Raw genomic sequence first — 16,904 nt, forward strand, 5'->3', positions numbered from 1 at the left:
GCTGGAGGGTAGTGCTGTGGATGGGGGAGGCAGTGCTGCCATGGGGAAGCGCAGTGGCAGGCGTGCATGGTTGCGGGGACGGTGCTGCAGGACAGGGAATTGTGGGAGGTGTGTGTGGCTGGGGCGGGGAAGGCAGTGGGGAGCGTAGGTGTCTGTGTTTGTGCCTAGGATTTGGAAGGGGGCACCTGTGACGGTGGCTGTACCACCACAAGAGATGCAATAAAAAACTAATGCAGGCAGCCATAAAAAATATCGGTTTTTATTACAACTTCCCCAGATAGTGTAAAAAACCCAGCCTCTTCCCCCCTCCCTCCAGAGATAGATGTGGGGAGTCACCCTATGGGGAGACAGGCAGCTGCCTACCCGGAGGGCTGGGTAGGGGAGAGTTGTTTGGGGGAATATGTCCCATGCAGAGCTCCCCCCAACATCTCCCTCCTCCCAGGAGACTGGCATCCTGCAGAGCTTGCCCTCAAGGGGCTGGTCCCATCCCCCCAGCAGGGAAGCTGCAGTCACTTGGAGCTCCTGGGGGGGGCATCACGGGCGGGTCTGTGTCCCAACCAGGCCTGGAGGGTTTCTTTCCAGCTGTTCCCCCGGTGCAGCTGGGATGTTGTGCCTGCACTCTTGGGGCGTGGCAGCACCTAGAGGAGGAGGGAGATGGTGAGAGCCCAGTGGGGACACCCCCACTGAAAGTGCCTCCTCCCATTGCAAATGCTGCCCCTACATAGCAAGCCCTCCCATGAACACCCCCGACTGCGTCTCTGGCAGCCCCCCACCTCTACTGCCCTCCCAGGTGCTTCCCCCCACTTCTCCCAGTTCTCTCTGCAGTGCTCCATGCCTGCCCTCCCCCCCACCCCCCCTTGTGTGGGCGAGCCAGCTGGCTGCCTCTCTGATGGACACTGCATGCTGATGGCCCTGGCCCGCTGAGCAATGCCACCCCACCTAATGTGTGTGGGGGAGAGAAGGACGGACCCACCTCCAGTGGATGCTGGAGGGGTTCCTCTGAGGTGAGTGAGGAGGTCTTTTTAGCCTCCCCAAATCCTCTCTCCCCCCCGCCAGCATCTTATGGTTCCCTTCTCCATGCCAGCCACAGGTCTCCGGCTTGAGACCTGGAAATGGGGGAGCTCATTGGGTTGGCAGTTTGAGTGCAACTGCCCCCCAAGGAATTGTGTCCTCCCTTCTTCCCTGTTTCACCTCCCCCTGGGGGTCATCCCCTCTCCATGTGCCCCCTTCCCCTTCTAACCCCATCTCACCTGCAGCGCCACGTCAAACTCGTCACTCATCCTGCGCAGTTCCCGCCCGTAACGCATGGCAGCCCAAAGGATAGGGGGGGCTGAGCGGGAGCGTGCCCGGAATGCCCCACCTGGCTCATCCTGCACTTCTGGCTCCAGAGATGGGGGGTCTGACCCTATCCGGCTTCGCACCTCTGCAGGGGGAGGAAATTGAGGGGTTGGAGATCAGGGACTGACACACACTTCCAGGGGAAGGCTGGAAGCCCTGGCATTTGGGGGGGAAGGGGGGGCTTTGTGGGGATGGGGAATTCCCCCAGAAAGGTCTGGGAGCCCCACCTAGGGGGGAAGCTAGGACAGGGGGAATCCCCCCAGCTGTGTGTTACATGGGGCAGAAGTCCCCCCCCCCCATGGAAAGTTCTGTGACCCCCCATTGTGGACAATGCTCTGGGGTGGGGGATGAGCATGCTGGGTCCAGGGCTGCCCCTTCCAGTCCGGACGCGGGGTGGGGGGGTTCTCACCAGCTGTGGGGGTGTCTGGCTGCTTGGAACCGGGCGTGTGTCCCCGCTGCGACTCGGGGGGAAGAGGCGACTCCTTCCCTCGCCCCGGGAACACCTCGTCCGGGAACTCCTGGATGCGAAACATGCTCAGGGACGGGGCATGGCGCCCGGGCGCCGCGCTGCAAGAGAAGGGGAGTGTCAAGGGGTGCATAGCCCCGGGCCCCTCACTCGGGGAAAGGAGTCCCCGACATATACTCCCGGGACTGCCTGATCTCCCTGCCCCTCCCCCCACTTAGGATTCCCCTCTCCCACCCTCCTGGGATTGTATCCCGTCCCCCTCCAGCCCCCGCCGTCTCCCCCTCAGCTCCTGGGATTTCCCTTCCCTCACTCACCCGCGGGGGGTGTGTGCTATCAATCAATCCCCCCTATTTACACCCGGGATCGCGGGCCCAGCCACAGTCACCCGGGCAATAGGGACTGACACCAGCCGTGCCCAATCACAGATCCCCTACATCACGGGGGAAGCCCTGCCCCCTAGTGACCTCAGCCTGCCCCGTCTCCCGCCCCGGGTTCATGAGGCTGCCTGCACCAACCACGCCACCCCCTCAATCTTCCTGCCAGCGGGGCGACTGGGGTGTGGTCGCTGAGGGGGGGCACTGGTGTGGGGCACAGGGGAGTGCTGGGGGAGGGGCTCTGGGGGTGCGGAGGCGGTGGGGGGCACTGGGCTGGGGGGAGTGACATGTCGGCGGGTGCAAAGGTTCGGGGGGGCTGTTCGGGGGTCACTGGGGTGGGGGCGCTGGGAGATGCAGGGCAGTGGGGTGGAGGCTCTGGGGGATATGGGGGCGCGCTCGGTGGGGGCGCTTCATTTGCCCATAGCTAAGATGGCGGCAGGAAGTGGCGCTCTCCCTGACTTCGCTTCTCGTTTTCTATGGTCGGGACTCTTCACGATTTGCCTTACGCCGTTTGCGCGGGGGGGCGGGCCCGTCTCCTGCGTGGGGGTGGGGAAGGTTACGCGCTTTGCGCAGCTAGTAGCTGCCGGCTGCTGTCATCGCCGCTGCCGCGACTGAAGCCGGGGAACCCAGGCGTCCGAGGACTCTAGGCGGGGGTCTCTTAGCGGCAGGGAGTGAGGGGACCCTGGCGTCCGAGGGCCGGGGGGGAGGGAAAAGGGAGACCCCGAGTGGGGGGAGCGCTAAGGGACCCCCAAATTGGGGGTACTTTGAGGGACCCTTTGAAGAGGATACCTAATTGGGGTGGGTCGGGGGACCCAGGAGTCCGGGCACCTTCGTGCTGGGGCGCAGCGGGAGGGGAGCCCCCAACTGAGGACCCCCAGGCTGGGGGGAAGGAGTGGGGGACTCTGTAACTTGGAGACCCTTGGGGGAAGGGGACCCTGGTGCCTAGTGAGGCTGGGGAGGGGGCAGAGAAGACCCCCATTGAACTGGGAGGGTATTAGGGTTGGGGGCATTCCCCTCACCTCCGGCAGGAGAATCCCCCCAACTGGGAATCAGGGCCCAAGCCCTCCGTATCGCCCGCTAACCTGTACCACCCCACCCCCTTCTGCCATGAAGCAGCCTGAGCCTGCCGGGCTCCCCCTGGCCTCTCTTTCCCCAGGATTTTGCCTCTTCCTGTGGGGGAGGCTGTGATGCCCACAGCCGGTACTGCTGTTGGGGAACTGTCTTGGGGGGGGGGGTGTCCTGGTGGGCTGGAACCCCCCCCTTTCCCATACATCCACGGGAGCTGGTTCTCCCTCCCTACATGCTGGACTCAGCACTTCGGAAAGGGAATTGATCTCTGGACACGCTGTTGCCCCCGATAGCAGCAGTACCCCCAGCCCAGGACACACTGCCCCCCCATAGCACTGGCACCCCCAGCCCAAGACAGACAGATTTCCCCTAGGGAAATCCCCCAGGACAAGCTGTGCCCCCAGCAATAGAACCCCTCAGCCCAGGATAAACTGTTTCTCGCTGTAGTAGGGCACCCCCCCCCTTGGCACCTCAAACCCTCTCTGCTACAATCCACATCCCCCTAGCACCTCTCTTTCTCCATACCAGCCTTGCTATATCCTCCTCCGGCTCTCAGGGGATGCCTCCCCTCATAGCCCTCTTCTAGTTGAGCCCCCCCCACTCTCCCCTCAAAGAGACAGCTGGGCATGGAGCAAACTGCCAGCAACCTGACGGTGATTGTGCCAGCCCAGCGCCTGACGCCAGCTTTTCCCCCGGCGGTCAAGCTGGGGCTCACAGCGCTGTACACGGCGCTGTATGCCCTGCTCTTCCTCTCAGTCTATGCCCAGCTGTGGCTGGTGCTGCTCTACCGGCACAAGAAGTTCAGCTATCAGACCGTCTTCCTCTTCCTCTGCCTGCTCTGGGCCACCCTCCGCACCACGCTCTTCTCCTTCTACTTCAAGAACACTCTCAAGGCCAACCAGCTGGGCCCCTTCCTCTACTGGCTGCTCTACTGCTGCCCCGTCTGCCTCCAGTTCTTCACCTTGACGCTCATGAACCTCTACTTTGCCCAGGTAATCAGGTTGGGGTGGGGTGGGGGGGGCTTCACGGCTCAGCCCTGTGAGTAAAAGCCATCAACTTGGGTTTCTGCACACCTGGCTTCACTTTTCCTTGCTTGGTGCTTCCCATAGCTGGGGATGGAACTCAGGAGTCCTGGCTCCCAACTCTTTCTCTAACCACTAAAGCCCCACTCATCTTCCAAAGCTGGGGACCGAACTCAGCTCTAGCCCACTAGACCCAATTCCCCTCTCAGAGCTGAGGACAGAACCCAGTAGCCCCCTACCTGCTCTCTAACCCACTAATCCCCACTCCCTTCATATGCTGCTTGCATAAATATTTGTGGGGGTGCCCAGATACCCCAGTGATGGGGTCATAGGAGTGTCCAGACTCCAGAGAGTTGCGTCCTGTGATGCTGAGTGCCTTGTCCCTGCCCCATGGAGAGGACTCCAACATGGGACAGAAGATCAGTTGGGGAAGCATTTGGGGTAGGGGGGAGGAGGAGTGGAATGGAGGGAGGGGACTATCTGGCTATGGGGTTGAGGAATGGGAAACGTGGCCTTTCCCCTCTAGGGGGCGCTTGCACCAGTCTGTCCCCAGACAGGGTGGGGTGGGGTGGGGCGGGGTAGGGGGGATTGGCTTGGTGAGAGGTGTGGGGAATGAGATATGGGACCTTTCCCCTCTAATGAAATCCTGCCCTTAGTGGTGAGTCTTGTGAGGGATGACCAGGCCCCAGAGACCCAGCCTCTCTCCCTTTGCGGGGGAGGGGCTGCACATGGGGGGTTGCACCTGTTGCTGCTGTGCCCCCAATTTTTGCTGCATCCCCTGCTGGCTTTGGTGCGCTCTGACCGTGGTTGGGTCTGGCTTGTTGGGGGTGGGGGGGCATGTTCTGTTTGTTGATGTTTTGCAACTCATCTCCCTTGGACTCTGCCTCCTCAGCCACGCTGCGAGGGGCATGTGCTGGTGGAGGGGTGCCCGTTAGGCTGTGACCCTAACTCTGCCCCCCTTCCCTAGGTGGTGTTCAAGGCTAAAGCTAAGTACCACCCGAACATGACCAAAGGGCTGTGAGTATCCCCCCACCCCATACCCATGCGGTCACTTATAGCCCCTCCATGCCCCAAGCTGGTAATAGAACTCAGGAGTCCTGACACCCCCTCGCCCCACTGGAACCCACTACACCCCACTCCCCTTCCAGACCCAGGGATAAAATCCAGAAGTCACTCAGCTGAATTGGGGCCATCTCACCCCCAGCCTGGCTCCGTGCCCCACATTCCCTGGTGCTGGTGGCTTTGGCCTAATGGGCATAGAGGCTCTGTGCCCACCCCCCTTCCCTGGGCAGGGCTGGAACAAAGGCTGGTGGGAGGAGTGGGATTGGACTGGCTCCCTGTGTGGGCACCTCCCCCCCCCGCATCCTCTGAGCCCAGCAGCAAAGCTGCTTAGGGGATTGAGCTGGGGGGAAGGAGGGGGAAGCTGGAGAGATGGGGGAGGGGCAAGGATGGGAGACTGTGGTGGGGAGGGGATCTGGGGAGAGTGGGAGGGGCAGGGAACGGAGTAGGAGAGCTGCACTGAGTCTGGAAGAAGGATCTGGAGGGGAGGGAATGCTCTGCAGAGGGATCGGGTAAGGACGGGGCAGCAGAGCTGGGGGGGGAGTGAAAGGGACTGGCAGAGTAGATCTGCCCCCCAGGGCAGGAGGGGAACAGTATGTCTCCAGGCTGGTCCCTCAGTCTCAGTTTCTCCCACAGGCTGGCCGTGCGGGGGGCCTGCCTGGGCGCCAGCCTGCTCTTCCTGGCAGTGAACGTGGCCTGTGCTTTCGTGGTGCGGCTGGGGCGGGCTGAGCCCTGGGCCGTGGTGCTGACCCGTGTCCTCATCAATGACTCACTCTTCGTGCTGGGTGCTATCACTCTGGCGCTCTGCCTCTGCCTCGTGGCTCGCGGCTCACCAAGCACCAGCCTCTACCTGCAGGCCAAGGTGGGACACATCCTTTTCCTCTAGGGGGTGCTGGCTCCAATCCAGTCCCAGAGCCGGGGCACTGGCTGGCTCAGGAGGGTTAGGGATGGGATACTGGGCCCTTCACCTCTAGGGGGCGCTGGCTCCGATCTGACCCCAGCCTGTGGGGGACTGGCTGGACAGAGGGTTGGGGGGAATGGGACATGGAGCTTCCCTCTAGGAGGTGCCATCTGGCACTGGCCAGAGACCATGCTACCTGGGTGGGTTTGGGGGGGCCCACGGGCCTGATGGGAATCCTGTGGGAATGGGTTCGGGAGGTTGAGTCGCAGGAATGGTGCCTGCATCTGTCTGTCTCCCTCCCCAGGGCACCACAGTGTGCCAGACAGCAGCCATGGGTGGCACCATGGTGCTGCTGCACGCCAGCCGTGCCTGCTACAACCTGGTGGCCCTGGCATTGAGCTCCCACACCCGGCTGGACTCCTTCGACTACGACTGGTACAATGTTTCGGACCAGGTCAGTGCAGACAGGGGAGGTACTTCCAGGGAGCGGGGTGGCACCGATGGAGAGGCAGGGGGGCCTGCAAGGTGTTGTGGGTGGAGATGGCGGGGCTGGGGGAGTGAGTGGCTCCAGAAGGCTGGGGGGGGTATGGTGCATGTGGAGGGTAGTTGGGGGGACGCTCCAGGATGTGGTGGAGGGGTGGGTGTGGTTCGGGGAGGTTAGGTGACTTGGGGGGGCTGCCCCTCCATGGGGACTGGTGTCTCTAGCTCTCTGTTTGGAGGAGTTGGGCACAATCTCTCCCCCACTGTTTGCTCTCTGTTCTTGGGGGGGCAGCACCTCAGCCCTTCGGCAGAGCCTCGTTTTGGCTGGTGAAAATTTAGGGGGCACCTGGGGCTGGTGGCCAGACCCCCAAAGGAATCTGAACGGTCTCCCCCCACCCCTCCAGGCAGATCTGATCACTGACCTGGGGGACCAAGGATACCTGGTCTTTGGCCTCATCCTCTTTGTGTGGGAGTTGCTGCCAACTGCCCTACTGGTGGGCTTCTTCCGGGTGCACCGCCCTCCCCAGGACCTGGTGAGTGGGGCAGCGGGAACCCAGGATTGGGGGAGTGGAGCAGGGCCTGCTGGGTTAATTTTGGAGGAATAACTGGATGCAGAGAATCAAAGATGTTTGCGTGACCCTGGCACTGTCCAGCTCTAACCAAGGTTTAACTGGGATTTTGAGTACAGGGACCTTGGTCTGCTCAGCCCCATGGCAGCCACCCCATTAAACACCCTCTGAACCTTGGGTACCAGATACAGCTAAAGGAAGCGAATCAGTGAAAGCGTTTCAAATGTGAAAAGGCCAGACTTGTAACCCCAGCCCTTGTGCCAGTTCCCCTCGGGGGGGAGTTTCTGGAAGGGCAAAACCCGTCTGGCAGCCTCTGAGGTGCCAGTAAAGGTGTAATAACTGTCCCGTGGTGGGGAGCAGAAGTTAGTTCAGAAGGGTTGGGGTGGTGTCGTTGCTAAGGTCCCACCCTGGTCCCTAGAAAACAAAACAAGACAAACACACAATAGGAAATTAAAACTCCTGGCCAAGTGAGAAACGTGGCCTCTGTGGAGCCGACTTTCACCTGCAGCCTCCCTGCTGGAGAAACACAGGCTGGGCACAGGGACCCCCCCAGCCGCTCCGGGCTCCTCAGGCCACTGCTTTGAGCTGCCTGTTTGGTCATAGGTGTACGGCAGTGTTGCAAAATTTGCAGTGTGGGCCCGCTAAGCCAGCCGCTCATTAGACAGGAGGCATAAGGAGAGGGAGGGGAAAGAGAAGAAATAATGGAGGAACGGGGAGAGGAAAAGGACGCATGGGATGGGGTGACAGTCTGTCTCCCAGGCGGTGTTTGTATTTAATAAAGCTGGTGGAGGTGTCATCTGGGTCCATCTTTGCCCGGTCTGATGAGAGCATCTCCTAGGGTCAGGATGACAGAGGCCCAATGATGTCATGGTGGATCCAGAGGTCCCAGGAGATGGGGGAGCAGCCAGCCTCTTTTCCTGGTCTCCTGTCTCAGTCCCTGGGTGTCATTAGCCTGTTTTTCCTGTCCCCAAAGTCTTTTCTTTGCAGGGCCCCAGAAGGGGGTGAGGGGCAGGACAGCCCAGCCCCTCGGTATTTTGTCCACCAGTTAGGCCTAATTTCCAACACACCCATTTTGGTCCCTTGATTTCTGGGCCGACACGTCTCTTGTTTAGCAGCCCTTGCATTAAATCCGTCGGCCTCCGGCTCCGTTTGCTCCTTTCCTGTCAGCGTTTGCTGGCCCCGGCTCTTGTGACATGTTCTGAGCTTGTGCTCCCTTCTCGCAGTCAGGGTGGGTTTGCAGGCCCACTTGTTACGCCAGGCCGGGGAGGAGGGGCGTGGCCTGCTGAGATGTCAGTTAGCAGCTCGTGGGGTCAGGAAGGGCCCCCCCCACAGAGTACCTCCCAGCAATGGGGGATTCCCCAACCCCCTCCTCATGGCACAGCTGGGCTGGCGCAATATGGCTTCCTCTATGGGGCAGGAGTCTTACAGCAGAGGGGGGGGACCCCTACAAGGTGTCGCAGGCCTCAGCCTGGTAGGGGGGATCTACACACACACCCCCTCACAGAACAGCCCTTGTCCTGTGGGTCAGCCTGGTGGGTCGCAATCACCTGGGAGGGGGGGGGGGGCGGTGAAGAGAAACCTGGCCTCCCTCTCCAGTAATAGCCTGTCTCTTCTCTCCTCCGCCCCCTGGCAGAGTGCCAACCACATCATCAATGGGCAGCTCGGGGGCTCCCGGTCCTACTTCTTTGACCACCCCGGGCAATACGAGAACGAGGGGCCCCCCCGCAGGAAGGGAAGCAGGTAACCCCCCCTTGACCTCCAGTCCCCCGGGCAGTACCAGAGCGAGCCCCTCCCCAGGGGAAGCAGCAGGTAACACCCCCTGGGGGGAGAATAAATGGGTGGGGAGGGAGTCCACAGGGGGGTCCTCCCTCCATTGGGGTTTAAGGCCCCTGGAGGAGAACTGACCCCCAATGGGGTCTCACTAATGGGGCGTTGGAGCACTGCATGCTGGGAGCTAACCCCTCTGGATTCATGCCTGCTGGGGCTCTGCTTGGGGTGGGGTGGGGCAGATGGGGGGGACCTTATTCTGGGGAGTGGGATGGGAGGATGGTACTCTGGGGGTGGATCCCCCACCCCATGTAACCCCCCCCTCTGCCTTGCAGCCTGGCAGGCCGACTGGGCAGCGGCAGCTGGTATGGAGCCATTGGCCGGACTGGGAGGGATCCGGACTGGCTGGGGGGGCAGCCCCCCACAACTCCCCTGCTCTTCTCCCAGGTCACTGTGCAGGCCAGCCACCACCACAGCCTCTACTCTACCCCGCAGACCTAGATGCGCCCCCCACCCCGTGCGTCACAGGAGGACGCTGGTGAAATGGGGCCACAAGGACTCAATAGTGTGGAAGGCGGGGGGATGTGGAGGGATGAGTTCTGAGTGCAGGAAGTGGAGGGGACCCAGCTCTGTGCACCCTCCAGCTGAACAACCCCCAACCAAACAGCGCCCCTCCCCATCGCACAGGGATGGCTTTGGCACCACCCCACATGCTGCAGCCTCTGAGGGTGCAGGCTAGTTTGGGCAGGGATCCCAGTGTCCACCCGTGGGTCAAAGGAAGAATGGACTGTCTCCTCCCCCTGCGCTGAATGTGCTGGAGAATTGCATGTCGGGAGTTCCCCCTCTGGATTCGGGCCTGCAGCTGAACCATCCCTGGGGGGTCACACTGTCGTGAGGTGCCAGACTGTGGCTCAGGTGCCAGTTCGTACCCTCTGATGCACGCCAGCTCCTGGCTCCTCCGAGAGCTCTCCCCAGCGCTGCCTTCCCACCCCAAGGCTTTGGTGCTGTCCTGTCCCTCCGCCCCAGGCTCAATAAAAGGTTTGTGTTTGTGGCACAGCCTCTGTGTGTGGCTTTTGTGGGTTTTGCGGAAAGCCAGGACTCCTCGGTTCTGTTCCCAGCTTGGGGAGAATGTGGTGGGGCTGGGAGCCAGGACTCCTGGGTTCTATCCTGGAGGGGTAGGGGGGACCGGGAGCCAGGACTCCTGGGTTCTGTTCCCAGCTCTGCTACAGACTGCATGAGCTGCAGCAGGTAGTTTTTCCCGCCCCCCCTTGCCTGGCACAAGCACTGTGTGCAACGTCTCTGCCCTCACTCCTTGGACTTTAAACCCCCAGCCTGATGGGGTTAATCAGCAACCTGCCCCCACGTTGGCCCAGCATAGGTGGTTGGGGTGGGGAAGAGAGCCATGTCCTGGCAACCCTCCCCCCAGGGGACTGGAGCTGCCTGTTGGTCTGGGAGGGGCATTGCCCCCAGAGCTGCCCTGTATTTATTCCATCTCGGCCGCCCTTTATTTTGCCCATCCTAATCCCTTCTGCCCCTCGCCCTGCAGGAGTGGCACTGTCCCTCCTCCCTCGCAGGCAGGTGCTGTTACCCTGCCTGCCCCCTCCGTAAGCTGATCCACCCGTGTGCTGCCGCTAGAGCCAGCTCAGCCAGGCGCAGGAGTTAGAGGTCACCGAGGACCAGCTCTTGCCCTAGTTTCTTGGATTCTGAGGCAGGCCCTGCCCCAGACACCTGGGTTCTCTGCCTGACTAAGGCCTGCCCCTTTCTCCATGTTTACCCCACGCACTTTGGCAACACCTAGATTGATGCAGCACTTGCAATGGGGGCTGGAAGCCTGGACTACTGGCTTCTATCTTGGCTCTTAGAGAGGAGAGGGTCATAGTGGGCGTGCCTGGCCTTGATGTCTTGGAAAGCCAGCTTCGTCCCAAGCCCTCTGGCCCTAGCTGAACAAACAGGCAGAGCTCCCTCAGCCTCCTTGACCTTGCCCATTGTTCCAGTAGCCTCTATAAAACCAGCTCCTCTTTATAACTGCTCCGGGCTGGCTTGCACGGAGGCTGATGAGGCCTAGCTGCTTCTGAGCACGCGTGGGGGGGGTGTTCTGCTGGGTTCAAGCAGGGGGCACTGGGAGGCAGGACGCCTGGGTTCCATTCTCTGCTCTCGGATGGGGTGAGGCAGCTGGTTGGAGTCACGCAATAACAACACAAGAGTGAAGGACAGGACGGGAAGGGAAAACTTGTTTGCAAGGGAAACTGCTGAAGGGAGGGGGCGGGCTGGGGGCCTGGAATGGAGTCACCCATATGAAAAACAGCACTTCCTGTGGCCCAGTCCCCCACCCTGCTCAACGCCCCCCATGGCCCAGAGACCCGTGGCCCAGAACCCCCCACTGAACCCCTGCCCCACTCCCTGCGGCTCAGCATCCCCCACCCTGCTCCCTGTGGCCCTGCCCCCCCCCCCCAAGGCCCTGCCCCGCTCCCTATGGCCCAGCACCCGCCACCCTGCTCCCGAGCACCCCGCAATGAGCCCTGCTCTGTGGCCAGTGGCCCAGTGCTCCCTGCCGAGCCCTGCCCCTGGGGCCCAGCACCCCCTGTCGAACCCCTGCCCTGCTCCTTGTGGCCCAGCACACCCTACTGAGTCCTTGCCCCCCTCCCTGTGGCCTAGTGCCCCCTGCTGAGCCTTGGCCTGCTCCCTGCAGCCCAGTGCCCCCTGACAAGCCCTGCCCTGCTCCCTAGCACCCCCTCCCCTCCCCGCCGAGGCCTGCATCACTCCCTGTGGCCCAGTGCCCTCGGCTGAACCCTCGCCCCGCTCCCTGTGGCCCAGTGCCCCCCGCTGAGCCTGCTCCCTGCTCCCCAGTGCCCCCTGACAAGCCCTATCCCGCTCTTTGCGGCCCAGTGCCCTCTGCCGCTCCCTGCGGCCCAGCGCCCCCTAGTGCTCTGGCTCTCTCTAGGCTGTGATGTCTAATCCCTGCTAATCCCTGCTGCATCCCGGCAGTGTCTGTCCTTGGAGCAAGCAGCAGGGGCTGGAGGGGCCCAGCCTTGGGCAGGGGAGAGGGCGCCATGAGCTGGCCAGGGGAGGCTTGGCAGGAGGGGCTGCCGGCACGGGCACTGCAGGGGGTGAGGGAGCTGGAGCAGCGCCTGGAGTGGGCCAACAAGGAGCGGGTCCAGAAGCAGGCACAGCTGGACACGCTGGAGGCCGCGCTACACAAGCAGAGGCAGAAGGTACATGGGTGCCCCCCACACCCATCCCCACACTGATGGGGGGTGGCACCCAGAAAGGGCAGCCCTTGGCTCCCAGCAGGCCAAGCACCGTTATGGCTGAGTCAGTGGCCATGCTGCAAGGCCCATTCCCCATGCCCCATGCTCCTGAGCCAGCCAGTTCTCCCAGCCCTGGGCCAGAGCAGGGTTCGTGTCTGCATGCCCACCATATGCCCCCACCTCTGGGCTGTGCACTCTTGGGCTTCTCCCCCCGGCCTTGCACACTCACGCTCCATCCCTTGTAGCACGAGGAGGAGCGTGGCACGTGGGCACTGCTGGCCCGGGAGCGGCGGGACCTGGCCGAGGCCTGCGAGCGGCTGGAGTGCGGGCGCCAACAACTGAGCAGGGAGCTCCAGGCCAAGAGGGCGCACCTGAGCCAGCTGGAGGGGCAGCTGGGCCGGGCCGCCCAGCGCATTGAGGAGCTGGAGGAGGAGCTGCGGAGGTACTGGCCGGGGGATGGGGATGCCAGTGGGACAATGGGGGGTGTCAGAGGCACTGCCTGAGACAGGAGGGGGAACAGCACTAAGTGGGGTGCTGCCCAGGAGCAGGTGGAGGAAGTGCCCAGGGGTATCTGGAGGTCAGGATTGGGGGGTGCCCAAGGGAAGGTGAGGGGATGTGTGAGTGCAGTAGGGGATATTGTTGGGGTAGGGATGGTGTGATCTGGGGGTGGGGGAGAGGGGGTGGTGCCTGGGGAAAGGTGAGGGAATCTGGGAGGTACATTGTTGGGATAGTGGTGGCACGATCAGGGGGCAGAGTAAGAGTGGGGGGGGGTGCCCAGAGGACGATGAGGGGCACCGAAGGGAGTGGTTTGTGGTGTTGGGGTGGGGGATGGGGTTGAGTGGAGCAGTGTTGGGGTGAGGGGCACCGGGGGAGCTATGGGGATGGGGGGCACTGGGGATGGGTATGAGGGGGCACCTGGTAAGCAGCACTAATCTCTCTCTGGGGTCCCCCCAGGTGCCAGGCAGAGCTGGATAACCTGCAGTCAAGCACCCCCCTGACCCATTGCTGGGCCCCCCGGGATGAAGGTGAGGAGGGCAGGAGGGAGGGGGGCTCATTCCTGTCCCAGGCTGATGGGGGATTAGAGCTTGTTGCAGACTGTTGAGGAGGGGGCGGGGGGACAGTCTGACCCCTTGGGGAGCTGGTCATCAGCCCTGCAGAGCTGACCAGGTCTGTCTCCTCACAGGGGTTGAGCTGAGCACCTGGGAGCAAAATCCCAGACTAGAGAACAGACCCCGAACACCCAGCATGAGAGTGAGTACAGAGGGTGCCCCTCAACCCCGACCTCCAACCCCCACCATCCCACCCCAGGCTCCCCCACCTCCAGCTCTGCCAGTGTCCCTCAATCCTGACTCTCAGCCCCCAGTTATCCCAGCCCCAGGCTCCCCCACCGCAGCTCTGCCAATGCCCCTCAATCCCAACCTGCAGCCCCCTGGTATCCCAGGCCTTGGTTCTCCCACCTCTATCCAGGGCCGCCCAGAGGGGGGGGCAAGTGGGGCAATTTTCCCCAGGCCCCACAGGGGCCCCCACAAGAGTTTTTCGGGGCCCCTGGAGCGGGGTCCTTCACTCGCTCCGGGGCCCCCGGAAAACTCTCGCAGCACCCGGACCCCTGGAGCTTCTTCCGCTCTGGGTCTTCGGCAGCAGTTCGGCGGTGTGGGGTCCTTCCGCTCCGGGACCCGCCGCCAAAGTGCCCTGAAGCCCCCTGCGGCGGGGGGTCCTTCCGCCCCGGGACCCGCCGCTGAAGTGCCGGGTCTTCGGCGGCAAGGGCCCCCCGCCGCCGAAGACCCCAGGCCCCCTGAATCCTCTGGGCGGCCCTGCCTCTATCTGCTTGTGCCCCCCACTCCTGAGCTGCAGCCCCTGCCCCATACAACTGGGGTGCATTTAGTAAAGGCCTGTATCCCTCACCCCCTTATCTCCCCTTCTCCAGTTGCAGCCCAGCAGCTCCACATTGGGGGAGGAGTCGCTCGTGCATCGAGGGGCTGCCTGGCACAGTGTCCCTCCTGTCCCTCCACAGTGTCCCGCCCCCCCAGAGAACAGTCAGGGGATCCCATCCCCTGGGGAGGAACCTAGAGAGGAGAATGCAGGTAAAACTCCAATGACGTTGGGAGAGAGAGAGAGAGAGAGAGAGAGAGAGAGAGAGAGAGAGAGAGTGTGTGTGTGTGTGTGTGTGTGTGTGTGTGTGTGTGTGTGTGTGTGTGTGTGTGTGTGTGTGTGTGTGTGTGTGTGTGTGTGTGTGTGTGTGTGTGTGTGTGTGTGTGTGTGTGTGTGTGTGTGTGTAGGGTTAACCTCTTCATGCCCAACCTAGCTATGGCAGTTTCTCCTTGTGAGCAGGTCACCCAGCCCCCCAACCTGACCCTGCCCTACCCTCCCTGTAGTGGGGATCTGGATGGGTCCTGGGAAGGGCTGGGCCAGGGGAGGGGCATTAGAGGGAACCCCCCTGTTCTCACCCCTGAGATCCAGGCTGATCTCCAGTTCCTGGGAGTGAAACATTCTGGGTAACTTGGTTACACTGGGGCTGGTGTCCGGTCTGGGGGGGATTGCAGAGAGCTGGTTGAGGACTGTGGGGGGAGCTGGGCTCAAGATCTACACAGGGGTGGGGAGGGTGCCGTGTCCAGGGTCTGCACAGGAGAGAACTGGGGCTGGTGTCCAGTGGTGACTGGGGAGGGGGATGAGCAGGGCCGACTCCAGGTTTTTTGCCGCCCCAAGCAAAAAAATAAAATAAAAAAAGCCGGAATGCCGCCCAAAGCAAAAAAAAACAAAACAAAAAAAAACCGGAGTGCCGCCCCTTGAAAAGAGCCGCCCCCAAAGGGCCGGAATGCTGCCCCTTGAGAAGTGCCGCCCCAAGCACCTGCTTGGAATGCTGGTGCCTAGAGCTGGCCCTGGGGATGAGCCAAGGGGTGCTGGGGTGGAGGGGTGTGAGGAACTAGACTCAAGGACTCTGGGCCCAGCCCATCCTTGGTGCCAGTGGAAGCCCATATGGCTCATGATGGTGGAGGAGAGCAGGAGGGCAATGGCCCCAGGCCACTGAGGGCAGCATTGCCGTTTCTCACCCCTACCCTCTCCCCTGTAGGGCCAGGGCGAGGCCCCCCTGACGTGGAGGCCTGGGAGTTGAGGGGGGGACTCCAGTCAGTGCAGCAGGAGTTGGCCCAGGTCACAGAGCAGCGGGACCAGGCAGTCACTAAGGTGAGCATGGGAGAGACGAGAGGGAAAATGGGTTAGCCTCATACTGGGTGGGAAGGGCCACTTGGGGGCTCATGGAACTGCTGCAGGGTGCAGTACCGCCTGCTGCCACACGGTGGGGGGCATGGAGCTGCTGCAGGGTGCAGTACTGACTGCTGCCACAAGGTGGGGCTCTAGTCCTTGGAACACAGGGGCTGCAGGGATCAGAGGGGGGAGGCCTAGAGCAGAGGATGCAGTGGCGCTATGCGGGCCCTCTCAGAGGTCCAGAGAGGCCCCTAGCCATAATAAACATAAAAAATTATGACACATGGTCTAATCTTGTCCCATCAGAACCGATACATTTTTATTAATATTTATGAACATTTTTAACTCTTTAATATGACAAAATCTATATCAGTTAACAAAAAAATGATGTATTTTACCAAATCGCATCTCTTATTTGCTTAAATCTGCAGCTCTAAGCTGAGAGAGTCTGTCACATTTTGGTCCGATAGGGATGTGCATAAAAACAAGTTGTGAAACTTATCAAATGCCAAAAAATTAACAAGTGTCTAAATTTGAGGCCCCCTTTGAGCTTGAGGCCCAGGCCAAATGGCCCTCCTGGCCCCCCCTCTGATTGGCCCTGGTGCTATGAGGCAGCCCCAGAGTGGAGGGGGAGGGATCGCACCCCCCTTAATCCCCCCCACTCATATTCCTGTTGCAGATCCCATCCCCCCCCCAGCTGTGGTGAACAAGCAGGACACACAGGACTGGCACCTCTGGAGGGGCTAGGTGACGGATGTAGCCCTTGGGGTGTCTGTTGGTTCTCCATGGAGCCACTGGAGGGTTTGCCCAAATCTGACACATTGTTGCCCCCCCAGGTGAGTGCCCTGGAACGGCGGGTGCAGCAGCTGTTGGAGGAGCTGAGGGGCCAGAGGCAGAGAGCAGGGGCCACACAGCGCCGCCTGGAGCAGCAGGAGAGGGAGCACCGGCAGGTGGGAGAACCCGTGCTGCGCAGCCCACCCCCTGCTACCCCCTTCTGCAGCACAATCCCCCCAACTTGGCACAGCCCCCTCCCCCGGGCTCCTCATCCCCACCTCACAGTCCCTTCCCCACACCCAGCACAGCCCCTCCTTCCCAACAGTACCCTGCCACCCTCCTCCCCTCCCTTCAGCCCCTGACCCCACTGCACCAATCCCCCCTGTGTGCAACAGCCCCACACTGCTGTGGCTGGCCAAGTGCTTCCCAGGCCAGAACAGCCTTACAAGGGGGCCCGAAAGGACTGTGTTGCACTCAGCTAGGGCTGGGGTCCCACCAGGCTGAGCCCCCCACTCACCACAGGGGGGCCCCTTGGGTCCCCTCCACCCCGCACTTGGGGCTCCGGCAGTTGTCATGGTGCATATCACCCCCTGTCTGTTGCAGGAGCTGGCGAAGCTGGAGCGGCACCATCGGGAAG

At 62.0% G+C, this 16,904-nt stretch overlaps 2 protein-coding genes across 2 annotated transcripts; one reads left to right on the top strand and one right to left on the bottom strand.

Annotated features, from left to right (window-relative positions):
- Nucleotides 1-245: 245 nt before the first annotated feature.
- On the bottom strand, nt 246-2,215 carry BAD (BCL2 associated agonist of cell death). The gene is made up of 4 exons (XM_065408094.1): nt 2,119-2,215; nt 1,748-1,905; nt 1,251-1,423; nt 246-638 (listed from the first exon to the last, which is right to left on the bottom strand). Exons 2-4 carry the CDS (start codon nt 1,869-1,871, stop codon nt 510-512), a joined length of 426 nt encoding a protein of 141 aa, XP_065264166.1. The 5' UTR covers nt 1,872-1,905; nt 2,119-2,215; the 3' UTR covers nt 246-509.
- A 1,657-nt stretch (nt 2,216-3,872) lies between these two features.
- GPR137 (G protein-coupled receptor 137) lies at nt 3,873-10,067 on the top strand. Its single transcript, XM_065408043.1, has 7 exons — nt 3,873-4,238; nt 5,236-5,285; nt 5,964-6,189; nt 6,533-6,682; nt 7,113-7,241; nt 8,911-9,017; nt 9,380-10,067. The coding sequence occupies exons 1-7, from the start codon at nt 3,873-3,875 to the stop codon at nt 9,543-9,545; spliced, it is 1,194 nt and encodes a 397-aa protein (XP_065264115.1). The 3' UTR covers nt 9,546-10,067.
- The last annotated feature ends 6,837 nt before the right edge of the window (nt 10,068-16,904 follow it).

Source organism: Emys orbicularis, chromosome 7 (genome assembly GCF_028017835.1).
Source record: "Emys orbicularis isolate rEmyOrb1 chromosome 7, rEmyOrb1.hap1, whole genome shotgun sequence".
Classification (NCBI taxonomy): Eukaryota; Metazoa; Chordata; order Testudines; family Emydidae; genus Emys; species Emys orbicularis.